Raw genomic sequence first — 21842 nt, forward strand, 5'->3', positions numbered from 1 at the left:
CCTTTAAATAAAAAAAAAATATATATATATATATTCGTCTTTATTTTTATTTTTTAACATTTTAAGATTTAACATTTTTCCCTGTGGTATCGAAAATGGTATCGAATATCGATACTTTTCAAGGTATCGTATCGAAGTTCGAAATTCCAGTATCGTGACAACACTAGTGTGTTGTCAGTTGCAATGTGACAGCTCTGTTTACACATCATTCCTATTCCCTTATAATTGTACATATATAATTTTTGTTTTGATTGTATTGTTCCACTTTTGCTTTGGCAATGTAAACTCGTGTTTTCTCATGCCCATTGAATTGAGTGTGTGTGTTGTCAGTGTGTATGCAGAGTGTGAAATAAATGGGTCATGCTGCCTGCATGGCCAACGTGAGAAGTTAGTCTCGTCATTCTTGTAATTGCTACACTACACCGTTACAATGATATATAAAATATTATATTATATACCCATTCAATATGCACATGACAGAAAATATTATATGCCATATAATATGTTCTGTCATGTGCATATTGAATGGGTATTACTAATATGATGATAGAGTCAATGTTCCTGATGTCGGGGAGGAGGGAGTTCCAAAGGCGGATGTAGACGCACACTCAGACCCAGATACAGACAGATAATGTATGTACTGTAGTATGTATTGTAGACACATACTCAGACACAGATAGACAGACAGATATATGTATGTACTGTAGTATGTATTGTAGACGCACACTCAGACCCAGATACAGACAGATAATGTATGTACTGTAGTATGTATTGTAGACACATACTCAGACACAGATAGACAGACAGATATATGTATGTATGATGTAGACACACACTCAAGGCACAGGCAGTACTACAGTCCACAACAGAGCACAGCGTCGTTGGTCAATAAGGACTGTGTTCTCTGTACCGTTTCATCCGTCCCTGAGGCCATGTGATTCCCAGCACTGGAGATCAAGTATTGGCATTTTTACCCAGCGCTCATTTCACCTAGAGATGCACCAACACCCACATGTATTAGATACTAGGCTGCTACCAGGAGAAGAAGAAAAGTACAATATAATCAGAGCCACATATGTAATATCACATGTCGAAAAACATAAGCAAAGTAACTTGTTCATCCTTTTTCACACATAGGAGGAAGTTAGATCTCTCTCAATATATATATATATAAAACGTGGAATGGTAAGAATGGTAAGCCCCAGCAAGTGTCCTTGTGTTGAGGCAGACTGAACGAGCCTATTCCTGGTCTAAACTTTGGGTTCATGGTTCCACGCCGTCACGTCACAAACCTTCCCGGCCGGAACCATCCCAAAGTACAGTTTGACTCGTCAAAAATGTTGTCTCAAACTTTCCAAATCCAAAGACTCTGATTAAAAGGGGAACGCGGCCAAAATAATGACTTCCAATATGTTATTTTCCACGGCCTAGGAAAGTCCAATCAATATCTACGAACATGAGTTACGCTCTCCTGAAGCCAGAAAGCAGAGAGGTGAAGCGTCGCTCCGAAGTCTAGCAGCGTGGCTGCATTCAGTTCATGTAGAGGAGTGCAGTAAATGGCAAATGGTAAATGGTGCATTTATATAGCGCTTTTATCCAAAACGCTTTACAATTTTGTTCCTCACATTCACACACCGATGGTGGAGGCGACCATGCAAAAACAATTAGGGGTTAAGTGTCTTGCTCAAGGACACATTCGGACATGCTGCCCGGGAGGAGCAGGATTCGAATCGGGAACCTTTCCGACTAGCAGACGACTGCTCTACCTGCTGAGCCACTGCATACGCTCCTCTACATTGGGAAATTAATTGAATGAAGCTGCGCTGCTAGACTTGGCCGGAGGCGGTCGGAAGACGTGGTGACGTCACTCAAAACCTGTGACGTCACCAGGTATAAATGCTGGAGCTCCTCTTGACGATAAATGGGAGACTGATTTTGAGGACATTTTACTCCAATTGAGCTTAATTCTATAGTAGTGGTCTCTGTTCTGAAACAGGAAATTAACCTGTATGCTCAGAACATTCGCCAGGGTGCTCTCAGCATCCCATTTACCAGCTTTCCCAACTCATTGTGTATGGAGCAACGCCAGACTTTATACCCGATGACATCCCAAATAACACTATTTAGCACTGTAGTTTCAGGATCTGGGAGAGACCTGTTCGTGTTTAGTAATATCTCTTTGGACTGTCTTAAGACCACCGTCCAATTATTCTTAAAATTGGACATGGTCCCCCTTTGAAAATATGAACTCAGCCTTTTTTCATCTACCTTCTCAGGACCGTTCCTTAACACTTTGATTGCCTAAGGCTAAATTCATGATATACCATAGGTTGCCGGCTCTATTTGTCTATGGAGAAATTCCCCTTCTTTGCAGGGCTATAACTTTTTAAATTATATTGCTAAATTGCCATTATTAGGGCCCATTCAATGTCCTATATGTATTGTTCAGGGTGAAGCAACGTTAAACTTTTTCATTCACATATTCATACTAAAGTATGGTCTAATGTATAAGTATGTTTTCATCTCTTTCTGCAGCTTTCTCCAGAACGTTATTTATAGCCCCAAATGCATTATATTGATGATGAAATACAGTTTGATGGCAATCGGCGCGATATAAAAAAATCCAACTGGACGGACTTCTGGAAGTTACTACACGTCATCTGATGTTGACCGGATGGCCGAGGGGGCGTTTATAATTCCATGGGCAGCGTTATACCATTCATCTAATGTGGGTCAAATGTTCATCATAGCAGTTAGTATCGTACACATTGAAAAATAACGCTGAATCTTACCGTATCTTCCTCGCGCCGTTGGGCGATGAGCGTGGAACAGACATTTTCCTATTATGGGATATAGAAATATCCGGTCCATTTCCAGGTTGTATAATAATATATACGTCCAAATCATGTTGTTTTTTCGAGTTATTTGCAGCGATCGATGTTCACTGTGTGAAGACTGAGTCTCTCTAACATTAGCGAGTGCCCGGACCCCATATGGAGTGAGTCCTACCGGGTTAAAGGTAACATCCGTTTTTTCGATCTGCCGATCGGCCACCAGATGGCGGACTTGAACCGCTAGAGGATTGAGAGGAAATCACACTTGGGTCTCAGGGCCCCGGAAAGGAAATATGATTCCGATCACAGATTTTTGAAATATTGATATCAAAGACGAGTTACGGCGTCTTCGGCAACTTGAGCATGGCGGGGAAAGACGCCTAAAAGCGTCTTCCGGCAGTTAAAGTGTTAAAAACAACGTTGTAACGTCACAGACACCATTTCTGTCATCAACAGAGGGACGCCCTTCATTTAGAGTCCTGCTGGGCCCACATGCTACGTCACAACAGGACCAACACCAACATGTCCATAAAAAGGACATTTACGAGTCACTCCCGGTGACGCACCGATACCGCGTGGTTACTGCCGATACGGATTACCAGTATAACTGAAGCGCCTGCTCATATAAGTACCAATCTGATTCAGTACATTTGCTGAACAATATGGGGAAATCTTGGGGGGGGGGGGGGTCACTGGACAAAAGATGACTGAGATATAATCCATGTTGGTTCCATTAGTCATCCAACACCCATGTGTGAACAGCCTGCTATCTGCCTGATATCCTACACCAGTTATCAGTCTCTGCTGTGCATCCATACTCCCAGTGAAGCACCAGAGAGCGGGGGCAAGGAAGGAAACACAGAGGCAACCACATCCGACGGTGAGTCGCGTTGGTCTGTCCCGTCTGTCCCCCTGACTGACCACAACACCCCTCATTCTGTCTGTCTGTCTGCCTGTCTGTCTGTCTGTCTGTCCCCTGACCACAACACCCCTCATTCTGTCTGTCTGTCTGCCCGTCTGTCTGTCCCCTGACCACAACACCCCTCATTCTATCTGTCTGTCTGTCTGTCTGTCTGTCTGTCTGTCTGTCTGCCTGTCTGTCTGTCCTGTCTGTCCCCTGACTGACCACAACACCCCTCATTCTGTCTGTTTGTCTGTCTGTCTGTCTGTCTGTCTGCCTGTCTGTCTGTCTGTCTGTCTGTCTGTCCTGTCTGTCCTGTCTGTCCCCTGACTGACCACAACACCCCTCATTCTGTCTGTTTGTCTGTCTGTCTGTCTGTCTGTCTGTCTGCCTGTCTGTCTGTCTGTCCTGTCTGTCTGTCCTGTCTGTCCCCTGACTGACCACAACACCCCTCATTCTGTCTGTCTGTCTGTCTGTCTGTCTGTCTGTCTGTCTGCCTGTCTGTCTGTCCCCTGACTGACCACAACACCCCTCATTCTGTCTGTCTGTGTGTCTGTGTGGCTGTGTGTCTGTCTGTCTGTCTGTCTGTCTGTCTGTCTGTGTGTCTGTCTGTCCTGTCTGTCCCCTGACCACAACACCCCTCATTATGTCTGTCTCTCCTGTCTGTGACCACAATAATTGTGGGCAAAGATCATTCAGTCTGTCTGCCATCTATCCAGCTAGTAGCACGTCTGTCTGTCAGTCTGCCATCTATCCAGCTAGTAGCATGTCTGTCTGTCTGTCTGTCAGCCTGCCATCTATCCAGCTAGTAGCATGTCTGTCTGTCTGTCTGTCTGTCTGTCTGTCTGTCTGTCTGTCTGTCTGTCTGTCTGTCTGTCTGTCTGTCTGTCTGTCTGCCATCCATCCAGCTAGTAGCATGTCTGTCTGTCTGTCTGTCTGTCAGTCTGCCATCTATCCAGCTAGTAGCATGTCTGTCAGTCTGTATGTCTGTCTGTCTGTCTGCCATCCATCCAGCTAGTAGCATGTCTGTCAGTCTGTCTGTCTGTCTGTCTGTCTGTCTGTATGCCATCTATCCAGCTAGTAGCATGTCTGTCAGTCTGTCTGTCTGTCTGTCTGTCTGTCTGTCTGCCATCCATCCAGCTAGTAGCATGTCTGTCAGTCTGTCTGTCTGTCTGTCTGCCATTCATCCAGCTAGTAGCATGTCTGTCTGTCTGTCTGCCATCCATCCAGCTAGTAGCATGTCTGTCTGTCTGTCTGCCATCCATCCAGCTAGTAGCATGTCTGTCTGTCTGTCTGCCATCCATCCAGCTAGTAGCATGTCAGTCAGTCTGTCAGTCTTGCCACCTAGTATTATATCAGTGTAATCATGAATAACAGTCCTGGGCTCCTGGCCATAAATCATATAATGTCCGATTCCTCTGTCCATCGTTCTGACTATCTGATGTTCCAGCTACTCGTCTATCCCTCCTTCTCCTCCTGCTTGCCAGCCCCCCTCTTGTCTGTCTCTCTCTTCCTCAACCCCTCTGCCCGTCTCTCTCCCTCCATCCTTCTGTCCATCTCTCTCCTTCCCTCTGTATCTCTCCCTCAACCCGTTTCTCTGTACTTCTCTCTCTCCCTCAACATGTTTCTCACTACTTCTCTCTCTCCCTCCCTTCCTACCAATTTCCTGTCTTTTACTCGCTTTCTCTCCGACTTGCCCCTCCTTCCCTCCCTCTCTATTTCCCTTACTGCTCTCTCTGTTCACCGCCCACCCCCCTCTCTCTTTTTTCTCTCTTTCAATTTTGAATGTCATAGTCCATCCTGACAGCACTAATGAAAGACATATTATAGTATGCCTCTATTCCCATGGCCCTCATTAGCCCATTGGCTGCGATGTGACCAGACCACGGCCCCTCTGCAGTGGGTGGGTGGGGTTGTGTGTGTGTGTATTTCAGATTTTTACAGTGGCCTCTTTCATTTCTAGCCTTTCAACAGCAATGTGTTCATCAGTCAGGAACATTTTTATAGCGGTTAGTATTAACACACACACACACACACACTACACTGAGTCGCACTGCACTGGCGCTCTTTCAAGCATCACTTGAAGATATGAATAACCACAGTGTGTAATCATGCAGCATCATTCAGAAGACGCGGCAGCAACATTATGAAGCACCTCCTCTCAGCACAAGGCTGCAGCGTGGAGCAGGTTCCAGGGGAATTCTCCTGATGAATCAGATCATTCAAGTTCCACACTTTTCAAAAAAGGAAAGAAAGAAATAATACAAAATACAAAAGCATGCACATCCAAAAACGATAAATACCAGGTGCTGGACAGAAAAACACAAGAGAAATAAGAGGCTGCACAGTGCACACTAGGGCTGACCTTCGAATTCTTTTTGGCATTCGAAGCTTCGGGGCCGAGATTCGATTTTAATTCGAAGCTTCGAGATAAAAAGAAAAAGAAAATAAATATTAAAATGTATTTTATTAACCCTTTCACTGCCACGCTACCAAACGGTTAACCCTTTTCACCGCGACAATACACAGAAGGTTAACCCTTTCACTGCCACATGACAGCCGCGACCGTCGGTTGTGTGATAGTAAAGGGTTAACCGTCTGTCGTGTGGCAGTGAAAGGGTTAAAAAAAATTATGTTGTGGGACTTGTACAGCACTTTGTTCAACTTTGTCAGTGCTGTAAAGTTTTAAAATCTTAGACAAACGAAACACTTTGCTTTCATGAAATATTGTAAGCCGTCATTTGAGGCTTTATAAAAGCAGCACAATGAACACAAATCTGTCAGTGCCGAGTCCGACCTCATCTTAAATAACAAACAGCATTGCTTGTTGTAGTTAACAAAGAGAGGCAGAGTTGATTTTACACAAAAAAATATATATTCAAATTTTATTTTCCCATTCGAATCCCATGCCCATCGAACGAAGCTTTGAAGTATTTAAGACAGCCCTACTGCACACTAGTTAATGCTCCCGTTTTAGTAATGTGTCCCATTTTAGTAATGGGACACAAATAGATATGGTAATACTAATGAATGTCCACGGGAGCATTATCTAGTAGTGTGTGGACTCTATTTTCATAAATACTTCTCACGCCAACTCCACGATGTCTCTCAGAACTCAAACTACTGCGTTTGCCGAACCCAGAGAGGGCCGGCCAACAAGAGTGAATGTCCCTAACTCACTTCCCCGATGTTGAAACACTAATGCGTGGACGTCGTGGCCGTGTCCAGCATGACTAGGCCTCGCCTGGTCTCGTTTTTCTTTTTCTCGTTTTGCTGTTAAACGTGTGAGTTCTAGGCAGAGCAACAGAGTGAGTCGAGCACGTGAAGTCTGTCTGTGAATATTGTGTTCTTCCCGGTCATTCCGCATGTGCGTTTGAGTATAAAAAGGGTTCGTCCCAAGTAATAGAATAATCACCAGGTCTCAGGCGGTGTGATGTTGTTTTAGGTGAATGACATGCATGAAGAGAACTTGTGTCCTAGCAGAGCAGTTGCCACCAGGGGGCCATGGGGGGGGGGGGGGGGGGTCCAGAGTGTCCTAGCAGAGCAGCGGCCACCAGGGGGCCATGGGCATGGGGGGGGGGGGGGTTCCAGAGTGTCCTAGCAGAGCAGCGGCCACCAGGGGGCTATGGGGGGGGTTCCAGAGTGTCCTAGCAGAGCAGCGGCCACCAGGGGGCCATTAATTAAATTATTATTTCACCTATTACTATGGGGCGATGCATTCGAATGACCGTTCTCATCATTAACACACTTCTGTACTAAATCATATCCAGCATTGAATATGTATTAAAGATATCATTTTTATGTCTTACATGTTGTGTTGTTGTTGTCTTTAGTTTTTTTATCTGCTGGCTGCACCACTGATTGTCCCATTGGAGATAATAAGACTACTTCCTCTCCGACGGTAGACCCTGGGATAAAACATGACCAAACGGGGGTCTGTGCCCCAAGTATGGATCTATCCGAGGGTCCTTGACGTGACATTTTGAGACCAGCCCATTGTTTAGCTGCTTCCTGTGAACTCAGCTGGGCCTGACGAGGCTGGTCCTGTGAGCCCCGCCCTGGTCTGGTGGCAGCGCTGGACGTCATGGAGACAGACTGGGTGACGGTTGAGGAAAGACACGGATATGAACCGAAACGACAACAACAGCGACAGCAGCCTCTTACGCAAAACTCATTTCCTAGATCACACACACACACACACACACACACACACACACACACACACACACACACACACACACACACACACATGGAGGGGTGTGTGCAGGCAGACACACACATACATATTCGAAGACACATGCATGTGCGCGCGCACACACACACAACACCACATGTTCTCTCTAGGGTTGTTATCAGCTGATCCATCTGAACAGAGAGATTTTCATTTTCTTCTCTCCTCCCTCCCTCTCTCACTCTCCTCCTCCTCCTCTCCCCCCCCCCTCCCCTCATCCCGTCCCCTTCTTCTCCTCTTCTATCCCCCTCCTCCTCCTCATCCCCCCCCCCTCCACTCCTCTCCCGTCCCTCTCTTCCGGTATGGTACAGTGTGGAGGGTCAAGTCAGGCCAGGGACTAATCTAATATAGAAACCCATCTATCTCTCCATCTCATTCATTCACTCACTCATTCAACTTCTCACTCGCTTACGCCCTTTCTCACTCTCCCTCTCTCTCTCTCTCTCTTCTTGCTCTCTCTCTCTCAATTACTCATTCATCGACTCTCTCCCTATTAGCCTCTCATACACAAACATTACGCCTGTACAACAACATCAGCTTCTGCGCATGTATGGATGGGCATCACAGACATCTGCATGCTCATACATGCATGTGTGCACACACACACACACACGTTTACTGATGGTCTTATATAGACGTCTCAAGTGTTGTCATTTATAAAAATACATTTAAATAAAAATGTCCACCTGTCCTCCAGTACTTATGCCCTTTCCAGTGCCTTTGAGCAGAAAATAAAAACTATGTTTTACTTTACACAATTAAGAGCCACATTGATATTAAGTGTTTGTAACCCCCCCCCCCCCCCCCCCCACTGAAGCTGGTGACATGGAGAACTGTGCCCTTGACAACCATGGAAGTATTTGGAGGCAGGGTGTGAGAGTGGTTGGTTGTGTTGGTGATGGAAGGGGTCCAAGGTCAAGGTGAAGATGGCAGAGGCAGTCTAGACCTTTCACGTGTGGCATAATCTTTCTGTCCAAGTAAGGGAGTCCGACGGTCCATCTCTCTCAGTTACAGACAGTACGAGAAAATGAACTATTAAAAGATCGTCCCTAGCTTCGCCTGTGGTCCACACAGACCTTCTACTGTACCATGACTTAAGTCATCTAATATTGATTTATCTTTAAGAAAGAAAGAAAGAAATATAAAGAAGATTTGTCAACGAAAACTAGGATCGACCATATTCACACAGCTGCCATTTAGCTTACCGTACTTATGTCATGCTCAGGTTGAGATTCCTTTCCACCCTGTTCTCACCTTTGTTTTTTCCTGCCTCATCAAAAAGATAAATCAATATTAGAAGATATAATTTGCGGTAGAAAACCTGTATGAACCACAAACGAAGCTAGGGATGATCTTTTAATAACCTGCGAATTTTCTCCTTTTCATGGTGGACACGGGCAGTTTCATTGACACAATGTGTCCTTAAAGGAAAAGCACCACCAAAAACACAAGGCCTAAAATTCAATAGAGGCCTTCAGGCCTTGCACGGAATGTTCGTGTAGTTATCTTTCTTCCAGCATGGCTGCCTGTAACATAGCAACCATTGTTTTGTACATGGCAGTGGAATGGCAGTATATGATGAATACATCAACAAAAACATAACAATTTGGTGTCTTATTACTGGATCTTGTCAACAAGTCACAGTTATCATGCTTTATCGTGTTTTACCTACTCTGCCAATGCTTTTTCTTTCAAAAGTGGGTTAGAGGCAGCCATACTGGAAGATAGAAAACGACACAAACGTTCCCTGCAAGGACTCTATTGGGTTGCCGAGTTAGAGGGTTGGATTGTGTAATGCCACTGTCATGTCACATATTCAAGGAAGTATGAAAATGAGAAGAAGAAAAACAAAAACAGGCTTTCCAGGAACTGTTAACACTTTGGGTGCCAAAAACGATTAAAGTCGTTTCTGGGCCTAAGTCGTTCAGTGCCAAAAATGACTTAAGTCGTTTCTGGGTCGTTTTTCCTTTTTTTCGATATTTTTATTGATTATCCACCCAGGGAGCCTGTTGATACCATATGGAATGAGTCTGAGGTCCCCAAGGTGCAATACCGGCCGCATCCCGCTAGACGGTGGTATCGAGCACCCTTTCTAACCTTGTATCTTCCCCTGTGGGACGGCCAAAGGTCTCGGGTTTCATTTGTCCTTGTAGGCCGAGGCGAACGGTGGTCCCGGTTCCATTGACGCGCGTCAAATATCCCTGATCGATATGCTGTTGTGGATTATGCCGTGGGCCAAATGGACATTGGATGTACCAGATGGTGATCAAACAATTGGAATATTATTTTTGGAATACTCGCAGGTAAGAACGATCTGACGTAAATTTTTGCTTGATCCTGCAATGCTTTCATATCGATCGGGCTGATAACCGTTTTTAGTGTTCAATACGAATGCCGTTACTGACAATCAAATAATAAGAAATGACCCCCCCCCCCCCCCCCCCCCTTTCATGCATTCATGATGGTACATAATACCTATGATATAGATTTGATTTCGGGATAATAGCGTATACAGGCAAGAAATGGCAACGTCTATAGTGGAATCGACGTGTAGGGCTATAACTCAGCATTTCATGAATTACCCTAGACCGCTCTAAAACCATACTTGTATATACAACGGTATAACACGGGAACGTATGGATGGAAAAATTTATTCTTTTTCACATATTGAACGATAGATAGGTGATGTCAAATGGGCCATAGTATTGTATCCATAGCTATAATATAGAATATAGTTATAGCTCTACAAACAAAGTGACGGATCCCTATCTATCTAGTGGTGGTGTCGCTACAGACGGCTTCGTCTAACGGCTGCCACTCAAAGTGTTAAAGGGGCACTTCACTCCTGATAAACCGTTTTGCACACATTAATTTAGTTCGACACTTATTGAGAGTAAATGAGTTCGAATATGGCCACCAGTGATGTCATCAGGGACATAGACTAGAAGAAAAAAATACCTGGTCGGCTATCTTATAATTTCATTGAGTTATAATTAACAACACAATGATTCAAGGTCCCCGATGACATCACTGGTGGCTATTTGCAAACAAATTTACTCTCAATAACTGTCAAACTAAATTAATGTGTGCAAAACTGTTTAGAGTCTCTGCATGTGTGTGAGATTATTTGCAAAATAACTGAGCATTGTTTTGTTTCTTTGTGAAGTGCCCCTTTAATTCACTCACTAAAAAGTATTGGTAATTTTTCATTTTCATAATTTCACTGAGCTGTATTTCATACTTGTGTGTGCCGTCACATTCCAACACTTTTACTCATTAACTCCGTTTATAGTTGTGATTATGGGCAGAATGTTTCTTTAAGCAAGCTGCATCAATCTCAACACTTTTATTCGATTACAAAAGGTATATATAAAATATATATAATATCTAGAGCCAGAGGAGAGGGATTTGCTAACTCAGAGTCACTGACGCAGGGGGATTTGAAGCTATACTAAGCGTGGTTATTTTGGTACCTGAAATTAGATTCAGGGTGTGATATTGTCATGTCTAATCTGTGAAGAGCTTTATTACACATTTCCCGTTGATTAAGTCAGGGCCGTTTCTCGCACAGTTTCACCTTGATGTCTTACACTCATTAAAAGGTGCTGTAAGTGGTATTTATAAAAAAATATATATATATTTTAATAATAATAAGACAGTCCGACAGCCATCACTGGTGTTTGGTCAGTAATATGGGTCTCCCAGTCCCTCCACTCTGCAGTAAACTGAATTTATATGATCTGGAATCCACTTCCCACCATCATTGTCCAACATAAATAAGAAATAAAAACTAGTTTTAAGCAAATATGTGCTTGAAACAAGTAAAATAATCTGACAGTGCAGTACGCAAATTTGGTTTGGTAAGATTTCTTTAAATAAGTAATATCTTATTTAGAGACCCATGTTACTGACCAAACACTATATCAGTGATGGCTGTCAGAATGTAGTTATTTAACACATATTTGAACAAATAAATACCACTTACAGCATCTTTAATGCTATGGAACAGGTGTCCAAGGCTTGTTTTGTGGTTTAACCCTTTCACTGCCACACTACCAAACGGTTAACCCTTTCACTGTGACAATAGTAGTATCGCCTACCTTTTGAACTGGGGCTCTAGTCTCTGGGTATCTCTCTCTCTTTGCATCTGGCTACAGGAACCCCTCCCCCTCAAAGTGAATCAGCACACAGCAATCTGTCTGAGATCTGATCGCCTGAAGCCTATTGTTTCCCGTATTTTAGCCGTGCCCAATGCACACGAATAATTGCGATCGCGATGGGATTACTGGGATTATTCATTTTGGAGTACCTTCTGACTAAGGTAAGGTCTATTCTAGGTCTATTTTACCGAACCTAAAACATGCTTTTGTATCGATCACAGCGTTGTCTTTTACCAAACCTAAAACATGCTTTTGGTAACGATGCAGCTTCGTAAAACGACCCCCCCCCCCCCCCCCCCCCCTTGATGATTTTGTGAAGAAACATCTATATCAGGGGTCTCAAACTCAATTTACCTGGGGGCCGCTGGAGGTGGAGTCTGGGTGAGGCTGGGCCGCATCAAATATTCCACAAAAAAAGGGTTTCAAGTATTAAAAAAAAAAGTACAACTGATCCAATCTTCTCAATCTTATCTTCAGGCTTCTTAGTGGTGTCAGTAGACTTATCCACAGCTGTGTCAGTAGACTTATCCACAGCTATGGAAATGCACTGTGCCAGTATTTCAGTTATTCTGGTTGCTGTGCGATCTGAGGGGGATTTGCTTTTGTTTGCCTTCAAACATGGTCTCCATCACTTCAGTCACACATTATTTTCAAATAGCTACCGTTTCTTGGCATATAGTCACATAATTGGTTTGGTGCTGGGACCAGGGGAGTAGCTGGGGGGGGTTAGGATGATTCCAAGGGCCCAGCAAATGCCCCACATTTTTTTATAGATTGGGGGCCCCACATTTTTTAATAGATTGGGGGCCCACAAATTGATTCTTTCATGGGGCCCAGAATCTCCAGCTACGCCCCTGGCTGGGACTCAGCATGAACGGATTATTTTCCCGTCCATTCACCTTTGAATGCAGTCGACATTTCTTTTACTGACCATCTTTGAAAATGCCATATTTTTCTGCTGCCTGCCTGCTGGCGAAAATAGGCTAATAGCTACATTTATCTCACAGAGATAAAACTGGGAGCGAGTTTACTGTAGAATAGATGGTCTGTCAACTCTGCTCCGATTTGAACTGAAAGAGAGAGACGACATGCAGTCCGTGAAGACCCGCCCTACTCCCCTACTCTGCCTCTGATTCGCAGACTGTGGGTGAGGGGGGAAAACGCTGACGGGACGCGTATGTGATTGGACCAGACCCATACACAGACACAAAGTGGCAGTGCTGCGGGACATGCAGAGCACTGCTCGCAGAGGTGAGAGAGAGCGAGGATGCATTTGCTTCCACTTTACTTGATATCACTCCGGAATCACGTTTCAACCAAGTCACTAACATAACGTTGCTGTCATGAGCCTGCGCTATGGTAGCCTACAAGTGATAAAATAAATAAAACTTCCAACTCTTGCGCAACGACTCGGCAAACAGTTGCGCGCGGGCCGCACTAACACTAAACGTTGACGTCCAGTAGGGGGCCGCAAAATATCATCCCGCGGGCCGCAATTGGCCCGCGGGCCGCGAGTTTGAGACCCCTGATCTATATGGTAGATACCTTTGATTTGGAAGTAATATAGGTTTCAGGCGAGCAACCCGAACGATTTGAGCATATGCATATAACACGTAATATCTCGCAATCTAGAAAAAATACTGGATTCTTTTGAAAAGGGGCGATGTGTAGCGTGGAATAGAGCACAAACTAAAGTATGTAGAAATTAACTGGTTGGTCAGTGTTGGATTATAAACAGTGCCTGTCAAATGAGCCATACTATTGTCTCCATAGCTATAATACAGAACACACGATGGGTCCGCAAACATCGCGAAAATGGTCAATAATGCTGGCACCATTGAGTAAAGATGGGAAAACAGCGTGGCAGTCAATGAGTTAAAGGGAACTTCCACAATGGGAAATGTGCTTACTGAGGTCACAGCTATTTTGTGATTATTGTAAACCCGCCTACGGGTTTGGCGACCTCAGAGGGAAGATGGATACCAATTTCCTCTCTGTGCGTTCAGTAGAAAGCTATCCAGCTTAGCACAAATGAATGGAAGCGGATATGGACCAGCTAGCCTAGCTGTTTCCCATCATGTTGGCGTTTCCTTTAAATGCGTGACCCCTAAAAACAAATGAAAGCCATTTCAGGACCCCCGACATCATCAAGCATAGACAGAATGCTGAATATCGACACCAAATAATCGTTTTTAGGTTCCCTTTTCAGGATATTTCAATCCATTTATCATTGGAGGAAGGTTATAATAGACAGAAGAATGTCTATGTTTCCAAAGAAAAAAAATATATATATAAAGTAATCATGATGATGTATTTGTATATCTATTCACGATCGGATTTAGAATGTTTTATCTGACATTTTGAGATGGTTATTAAAAAAGATAAATGCTTGTAAGCCCCGGGTCATCATTCACAAAGCCTCTCACAGTGGGGGTACCGATCTGGAGTCTTTTAGGCAAACCTCCTCCAGCGGCCAAGGACCAAACTCCGGACCATGGGAGACCAGGCTTTCTGCTCATCCACTCCCAGTCTGTGGAATGCTCTCCCTGACCACCTGAGAGCACCACAGACTGTGGATGCTTTTTAAAAAAGGGCCTAAAAACTCATCTTTTTAATAGAGCCTTTTGTTGATTTTTATCTAGTTTTAGCTCCAGACATTTTATGTTATTTGACCAGTTTTAGCCCTTCTTTATTATTTTATGTTTTTTTTTCTACTCTTACTAGTTCTAGTGTTCTTTTTACTCCTTACTCGTTTTAGTCTTGGTTATTTTACATTCTCTTTTTTTACTCTCTTGCTAGCTTTTATGTTCTTTTACAATGTAGCGCTTTGATATTTGCTCAACAACTATAAAGTGCCCTACAAATCAAATATATTATTATTAGAATCAGTTTCAGTCCGTCAGGTTGAATAACATCATGAAGATGAGTCTTCCTGGCCACTGACCCCAGATCAGCATTCTGTGTGTGTGTGAGTGTATGTTTGTATGTGTGTGTATGTGTATGTGTATGTGTATGTGTATGTGTGTGTGTGTGTGTGTGTGTGTGTGTGTGTGTGTGTGTGTGTGTGTGTGTGTGTGAGAATATGGGCCCAGGACTGAATACGGTATTAGAGGGTATATTATGAGGGTAGTATAAGGTATTATTATGGGGCGAAGACAAAAGGAACCCTGTGGTTAGCAGACGACACAGCTCTGGGTCAATGTTGTCCAATGACACAAAAAGGACTTCAGCTTCCTGTCGCTGAAAGTTTGAAGTCTCTACTGTAATCCTGTCTCATCCTGTCTGATCCCACCATGTCTGTCCCCGAAGACGGGAAGACGGGAGAGGGAGGAGAGGAGAGAGAACGGAACGGAAGAGAACGGAACAGAGAAGGATGGGTAAAGGGAGGGTAAAATAGAGAGAGAGGGAGATGAAAGAGGGTGAAAAAGAAAAACATGAGTGATTTAGAAAAGAAGGAATAAGAAGAAAGACGGTGAGAGAGACATCAAATGAAAGTTGTGAATATAAAGAACATCAAAGAGAAGATGAAAAGTGAGGGGGCGAGAAGGAGATAGTAACAGGGTTAGAACTGAGTGTACAGAGTAAAGAGGATAGGTGAAGGGGAGTCTGGTGGATGAAAAATTGAGAGTGGGCGAGCGAGCGAGAGAGAGAGAGAGGGCGAGAGAGAGAGAGAGGGCGAGAGAGAGAGTGGTGGCTACTCACCACAATCATTTCTGACGGCTCCAAAGTGATGCATTCACAGCCTCGTCTTCCGCCCGGCTGTTTGCCAAAGCTGAGGAGAGAATGCACACACACGCACACACACAGACACACAAACAAAGAATTGTTAACACAGAAAGAACGAAAATAAACTCTCGCGCTCCGATCGGTAGGAGGAGCAAATGCAGACCACCACAGGCACACGAACACACTGAGCGACTGCTAAGAAAGTGTCCATGTCGAGATCACAAGGTGTTGTTGAAGGTAGTGTGTGTTTACAACCTAGGCCTACGTCTTGCGCCGCCGCCGCCTTCTTCTACATGCGAGTACGTCTTCTGTATCGTAGACGTCAGTAAATACATGAAGAACGTTGCAACAGAAGATTGACAGATTTCTTTACCGTCAATTCATACAAGGCGTCTTTCCACATAGACCTGTCCGTCATACAGCAGATACGCGTTAGTCTCCAACAGTACACACTGTACAATAAATGTCCTTGTACAAACATTTGAAGAATTCCCAGAATGTTTTCCCTTTGCCCCGGGACAGTAGAACACTCACCACTCTCCTAAAGCCAGAGAGAGAGAGAGAGAGAGAGAGAGAGAGAGAGAGAGAGAGAGAGAGAGAGAGAGAGCGAGAAAGAGAGAGAGAGAGAAGCCTCGCTGACCCATCCAGATCTGGGGCTGCTCCGTGCAAAACCACCAAATGAGGTTTCAATTCTGGATCAGAGCAGCCTAGATGAGTCAGCAGCACGCTCAGCCACAGACGTATCCCTCCACGACACACGGCACAAGCCGCCTCGGCCGGCCTTTCGTGCCAGTAGCCATCGGGGCACGGACTGCTGCCAATTTCTGGAGAGCCAACGGCTGGTGAACCCGAGAACTGTTAGGAACTGTCTTGACTCTTAATAATAAACACTGCACGGAATCTGGCGCAGTGTGTTACACCGGTTTGGACCTTGTATACCATCGACACTATTACTACGTACTGACTGATTGAATCCTGCCACGCACTACTGTTCACTACTACTGCCATCACCATTACTTTGCAGTTTGTTCTATGTTCTATTATTACTACCTACCTGTACCTGTACAGGGGACCCATGGTGCTATGCCACTTGAATGTCCCCAAGGTAGTGATGCACGATATATCGGCCGCCGATATAATATCGGCCGATATGGCAGTTTTTTTTAAAAATCGGTATCGGTCCGATATCAAGATAGGGTCGATATGGGCCGATATATATATATTTTTTTATCTTTACATGTTTTGGCCTTAAATAGTTTCAAAATATCAGTCATTTCTGAAAATAAGTTACAAAAGTAAAAAAAAGTATGCGTTTTGGAAAATAGCGCTTTATTTGATTATCATAAAAAAAGTGTTTTCTATACAGAGATATCGACATCGGTAAATATCGGTATCGGCCAGAACAGTAATATTAATATCGGTTATCGGTATCGGCCACAATTTTCACATCGATGCAACACTACCCCAAGGGGATGAATAAAGGAACACTTGACTTGACTAGTGAATGTGATGCTAGAATATAAACCTCATTTGGGTGTAAGAGCTCACACAAACATTTGATGGCCTCATGAAGTCAGAGCCCCGTTCATCGTCTCTATGGAGCAGCCTACGGTTTTATATCCCAGTTACATCACAGATTGAAGGGTTCTTTCTCTGGCTTTAGGAGGGAGGGAGTGGTGCGCGATCACAAATACTGGCTGAACGGTCCTGGGGCACGGGAAGAACATTTGTAAATTCTTAGAACAAGTGACATCCCCCCGTTTAAAGCATAACTCACTCTCAAAAGGGAAAGACTTCCTCTCACTGCTATGTTGACTTAGCCAAAACGTGACCTCGGTTACAAGCACCTCTGCAACCTGTTGGCACCCACTTGGACTAGTTCTGATTGAAACGACCGCGAAACACTTCTGTTCCATTAGGGCTCTATTCACAGTTATTCTGTTCCATTAGGGCTCTATTCACAGTTCTTCTGTTCCATTAGGGCTCTATTCACAGTTATTCTATTCCATTAGGGCTCTATTCACAGTTCTTCTGTTCCATTAGGGCTCTATTCACAGTTATTCTGTTCCATTAGGGCTCTATTCACAGTTATTCTGTTCCATTAGGGCTCTATTCACAGTTATTCTGTTCCATTAGGGCTCTATTCACAGTTATTCTGTTCCATTGGGGCTCTATTCACAGTTATTCTATTCCATTAGGGCTCTATTCACAGTTCTTCTGTTCCATTAGGGCTCTATTCACAGTTATTCTATTCCATTAGGGCTCTATTCACAGTTATTCTATTCCATTAGGGCTCTATTCACAGTTATTCTATTCAATTAGGGCTCTATTAACAGTTATCCGATTCCATTAGGGCTCTATTCACAGTTCTTATATTCCATTAGGGCTCTATTCACAGTTATTCTATTCCATTAGGGCTCTATTCACAGTTCTTATATTCCATTAGGGCTCTATTCACAGTTCTTCTGTTCCATTAGGGCTCTATTCACAGTTATTCTATTCCATTAGCGCTCTATTCACAGTTCTTATATTCCATTAGGGCTCTATTCACAGTTATTCTATTCCATTAGGGCTCTATTCACAGTTCTTCTGTTCCATTAGGGCTCTATTCACAGTTATTCTATTCCATTAGGGCTCTATTCACAGTTCTTCTGTTCCATTAGGGCTCTATTCACAGTTCTTCTGTTCCATTAGGGCTCTATTCACAGTTATTCTGTTCCATTAGGGCTCTATTCACAGTTCTTCTGTTCCATTAGGGCTCTATTCACAGTTTGACCCGCTTCTGTATCGGCCGGTTGCTCCAGTTCCGGCCCAGAGACACTCTTAGTGAGTGTGGGAGTTAATGGGGCTGTAATTTAAATCATTTCAATCTGAATGGACAGGAAGCGACGGCCGAGCAATACAAAGCGGTTTGCGTCATGTATTAGTCTACTCCACTACAGCCATGTTCTCTAATGAATACACAGAATCACTCGCTTGGTGTCGACGCTAAATTATCACCAAGTTGATTGCGTCAGCGACTATTATGAATATTATGCTGCCTAACAATCCGTTATGAATAATTTAAGCTTTTCCAAACAAAAACGCATATAAAGGCACACCTGCAGAAGAGATTGAGCATTTATCAAACGTTTAGCTCTCAAGAGATGGGGGGGAACGCTTGTATTTTTTTAGTCTTAGGGACCGGGAAGCAATAACATTATCCATTAAAACCAACAAGCCTATTTCTATAGCAGGCGGCCAGCATGAGGAAGTGCTGTGCCTGGCCCCCGTCCTGAGGGAAATTAAAAAGATAAGATAAGATGTTCCTTTATTAATCCCCTCATGGAAATTCAGGGGAGGTGCAGGCAGGGTAATAGAAATGACAATAAAATATAGAGAATAAAAATGCCAGAGGAGAGGTAAAGAACAAGACAAAATAAGAATACAAATATAAACTATAAAAAAGATGAGGGATGACGTAACCACTACACCTCCCAATACTGTATCTATAGACAGGAGTCGGTTGATACATCTGTCTCGTTAGACCGTTTTATTGGCTGAAGTGTGTGATAGTGATCCTGTTCGAATTCCTAATAAAGTCAGTGGGGATTTTACTGGAGGAAATTTTTTTATTGCATTGCATATAAATGATAAACTACGCAAAAGACTGAAAAGGTTCCGTTGGAGTAGGGTAGATCATCCCGTTTGCGAGTTATGCGCGGAATCCCTTCGTCCCCAAAAATTCTAACTATCTGGACTTCCCCGGCCACATTCTACATTGCATTCTCCAACAGTTTGGCCAGGTTCCAGGATCACACACCGTTTCCTGCAGGTCGGAGGCAACAGCAGCGATGTATCAGCCACAGTAGAAGCACTATGAGGGGGAACAACGATTAAACAGCCACCAGCGCCGTCCAACATGCAAACATCGGCCTCGCTACTGACCCAGGCGGTATTGTGGGAGCTGTGTAATGGAACCAATGATCTGTGATGTGCCAAATGCCTAAACCGCTGAGAAGACACACAGAGAAGAGTGGGGGACTTGAGCGGATCGATAAACCTTTGTGGTGGAGCTCACACAATAGTCGACAACACTCCACAGCACACTCGATAGCGTAGAGCAGTGGTCCCCAAACTACGGCCCGCGGGCCGGATCTGGCCCGCCTCCACATTTGGCCCGGCCCCCCTAGGAGCTTTAAAAAATATATATATATATTTAAATTAAAAAAATATTCTTTTTGGTTGGCAGCATCCCCATTGTCTGTGCTGAATGTTTGTTAGTGTTTGATCTTTTTTGTTGGTTTTTAGTACTTTTAAACATCCATTTTTAGTAGTAGTTATCATTTGATCCTTTAATTGTGGACTTTTTTTTGTGTGTCCTGAAAGGCGCCTTATAAATAAATGCATTATTATTATTATTATCATCCAGGAGGGGAAATACACTTTGGATAGTAGGGACTGCATCTCTGCCTGTCCTGGCCAGGAAACACTTTGCAACTGTGATCTCCTCTGGCAGTAGTTGGATATTGTAATGTGTGGCGAGGGGTTGCAGCAATTCCACTGAGAGAAACTGGTCTGAGGCTGTATAACATGCCTGTATGCCTCTCATAAGTTGTTCTCCAACTCATGAGAACCTGCTCTCAAGCTCTTGCAGCATTCTGTCGACGACTGGATAGAACAGTCTCTGTCTCAGCTGATCTCCTGAGCTGAGGTCTGAGCTTGTGCCACAAGATGACTCAACTACATACTCGTCCATCCTTTTCTGCTTCCTCCTTTGGCTAGTAGTATGTTCCTCAATCCCAAGGCCATTACATATGGCCTTTGTCCGGTCATACATGTCCACTGCCATCTCTGAGGTGCGATAACCTTTGAGTGTGTCCTGCATTGTGCTTTTAAATAGTACAGAGCTAGAGCTAGGTGGTCTGTAGGTACTGAATATTTATTTCATAAATAGTGTTATTTATTTCATTAATAGTGTTATTATTTATTTCCTGAATTTTTTTTCTGTGAAGATCCCGGAAAGGGTTATTAATATTAGGTTATGTGTGGCTTTCTGGAAAACAATCAATGTTTACGTTTAGGCACCCCTGTGATCGTCACACTTTTTCTGTTACAAACTGACCCCGGCCCCCACCAGAGAAGGGAAAAGTTATGTGGCCCTCACAGGAAAAAGTTTGGGGACCCCTGGCGTAGAGGGAAAGAATTCAGGGAAGCAACCTCACTCTCAACGTTGACGAGACCAAGGAGCTGATCGTCGAGTACAGGCAGGGAGGAGCGGACCATGACCCCATCCACATCAACGGGGTCGCAGTGGAGAGCAGGGTTCCAACAGACATTGCAAAATGAAATTCAAGGACTTTAAAGTACTTTTCTAAGCACTATTTCCATTTTAAAAAGGCATTTAAAAGGATACAATTTGGGCGCCCCAGTGGCGAACCACATAACGTGCTGAGTCGCGGCACGGCCGACCCGGGTTCGATTCCCGAACCCGTCGTTATTTGCCGAATGTCTTCCCCCCACTCTGTCTCCCACTTCTCCTCTCTATCTATCCCAGTAGAGAGAGAGAAGGGGAAAAAAGCGATAAACGCTAAAAAATTCATCTTACAAAAAGAAAAGGATACAATTGAAAAGAAAATTGTATCCAATATTTATGGCTTAAAACCAATTTCTGACAATTAGTTAAACCATAAAAAAAATTATATTTCTTGATTTAAACACAATCTCTGCCACGCAATATAGCTCTTATAGCTCAAGCTCTGATGCCACCGCTGTAAGCCTATGGCGTCGCTCACCTTCTTTGCAGGGCTATAACTATTTAAATAGTATAGCTATATCTGCATTACTATGGCCCATTCGACATCGGGTATCTATCGTTCAGGATGTGGGAACGTTATATTTTTCCATTCATATATTCTCACTTAATACTGTTGTGAATATAAGTATGTTTTTAGAGGCTGTGGTAATTCCTAGAACGCGAGTTATATAGGCCCCGATGCATATTATACTTA

At 43.8% G+C, this 21842-nt stretch overlaps 1 protein-coding gene across 1 annotated transcript in view; it reads right to left on the reverse strand.

Annotated features, from left to right (window-relative positions):
- The window catches only part of rapgef6 (Rap guanine nucleotide exchange factor (GEF) 6), a 288321-nt gene that overhangs the window by 152335 nt on the left and 114144 nt on the right, over window positions 1–21842 (reverse strand). The window contains exon 5 of the mRNA XM_084320510.1: window positions 15829–15898. Coding sequence (XP_084176636.1) covers window positions 15829–15898 — 70 coding nt within the window. The remainder of the gene's footprint in view (window positions 1–15828; window positions 15899–21842) is intronic.

Source organism: Notolepis coatsorum (genome assembly GCF_963971535.1).
Source record: "Notolepis coatsorum genome assembly, chromosome: 8".
Lineage (NCBI taxonomy): Eukaryota > Metazoa > Chordata > Actinopteri > Aulopiformes > Paralepididae > Notolepis > Notolepis coatsorum.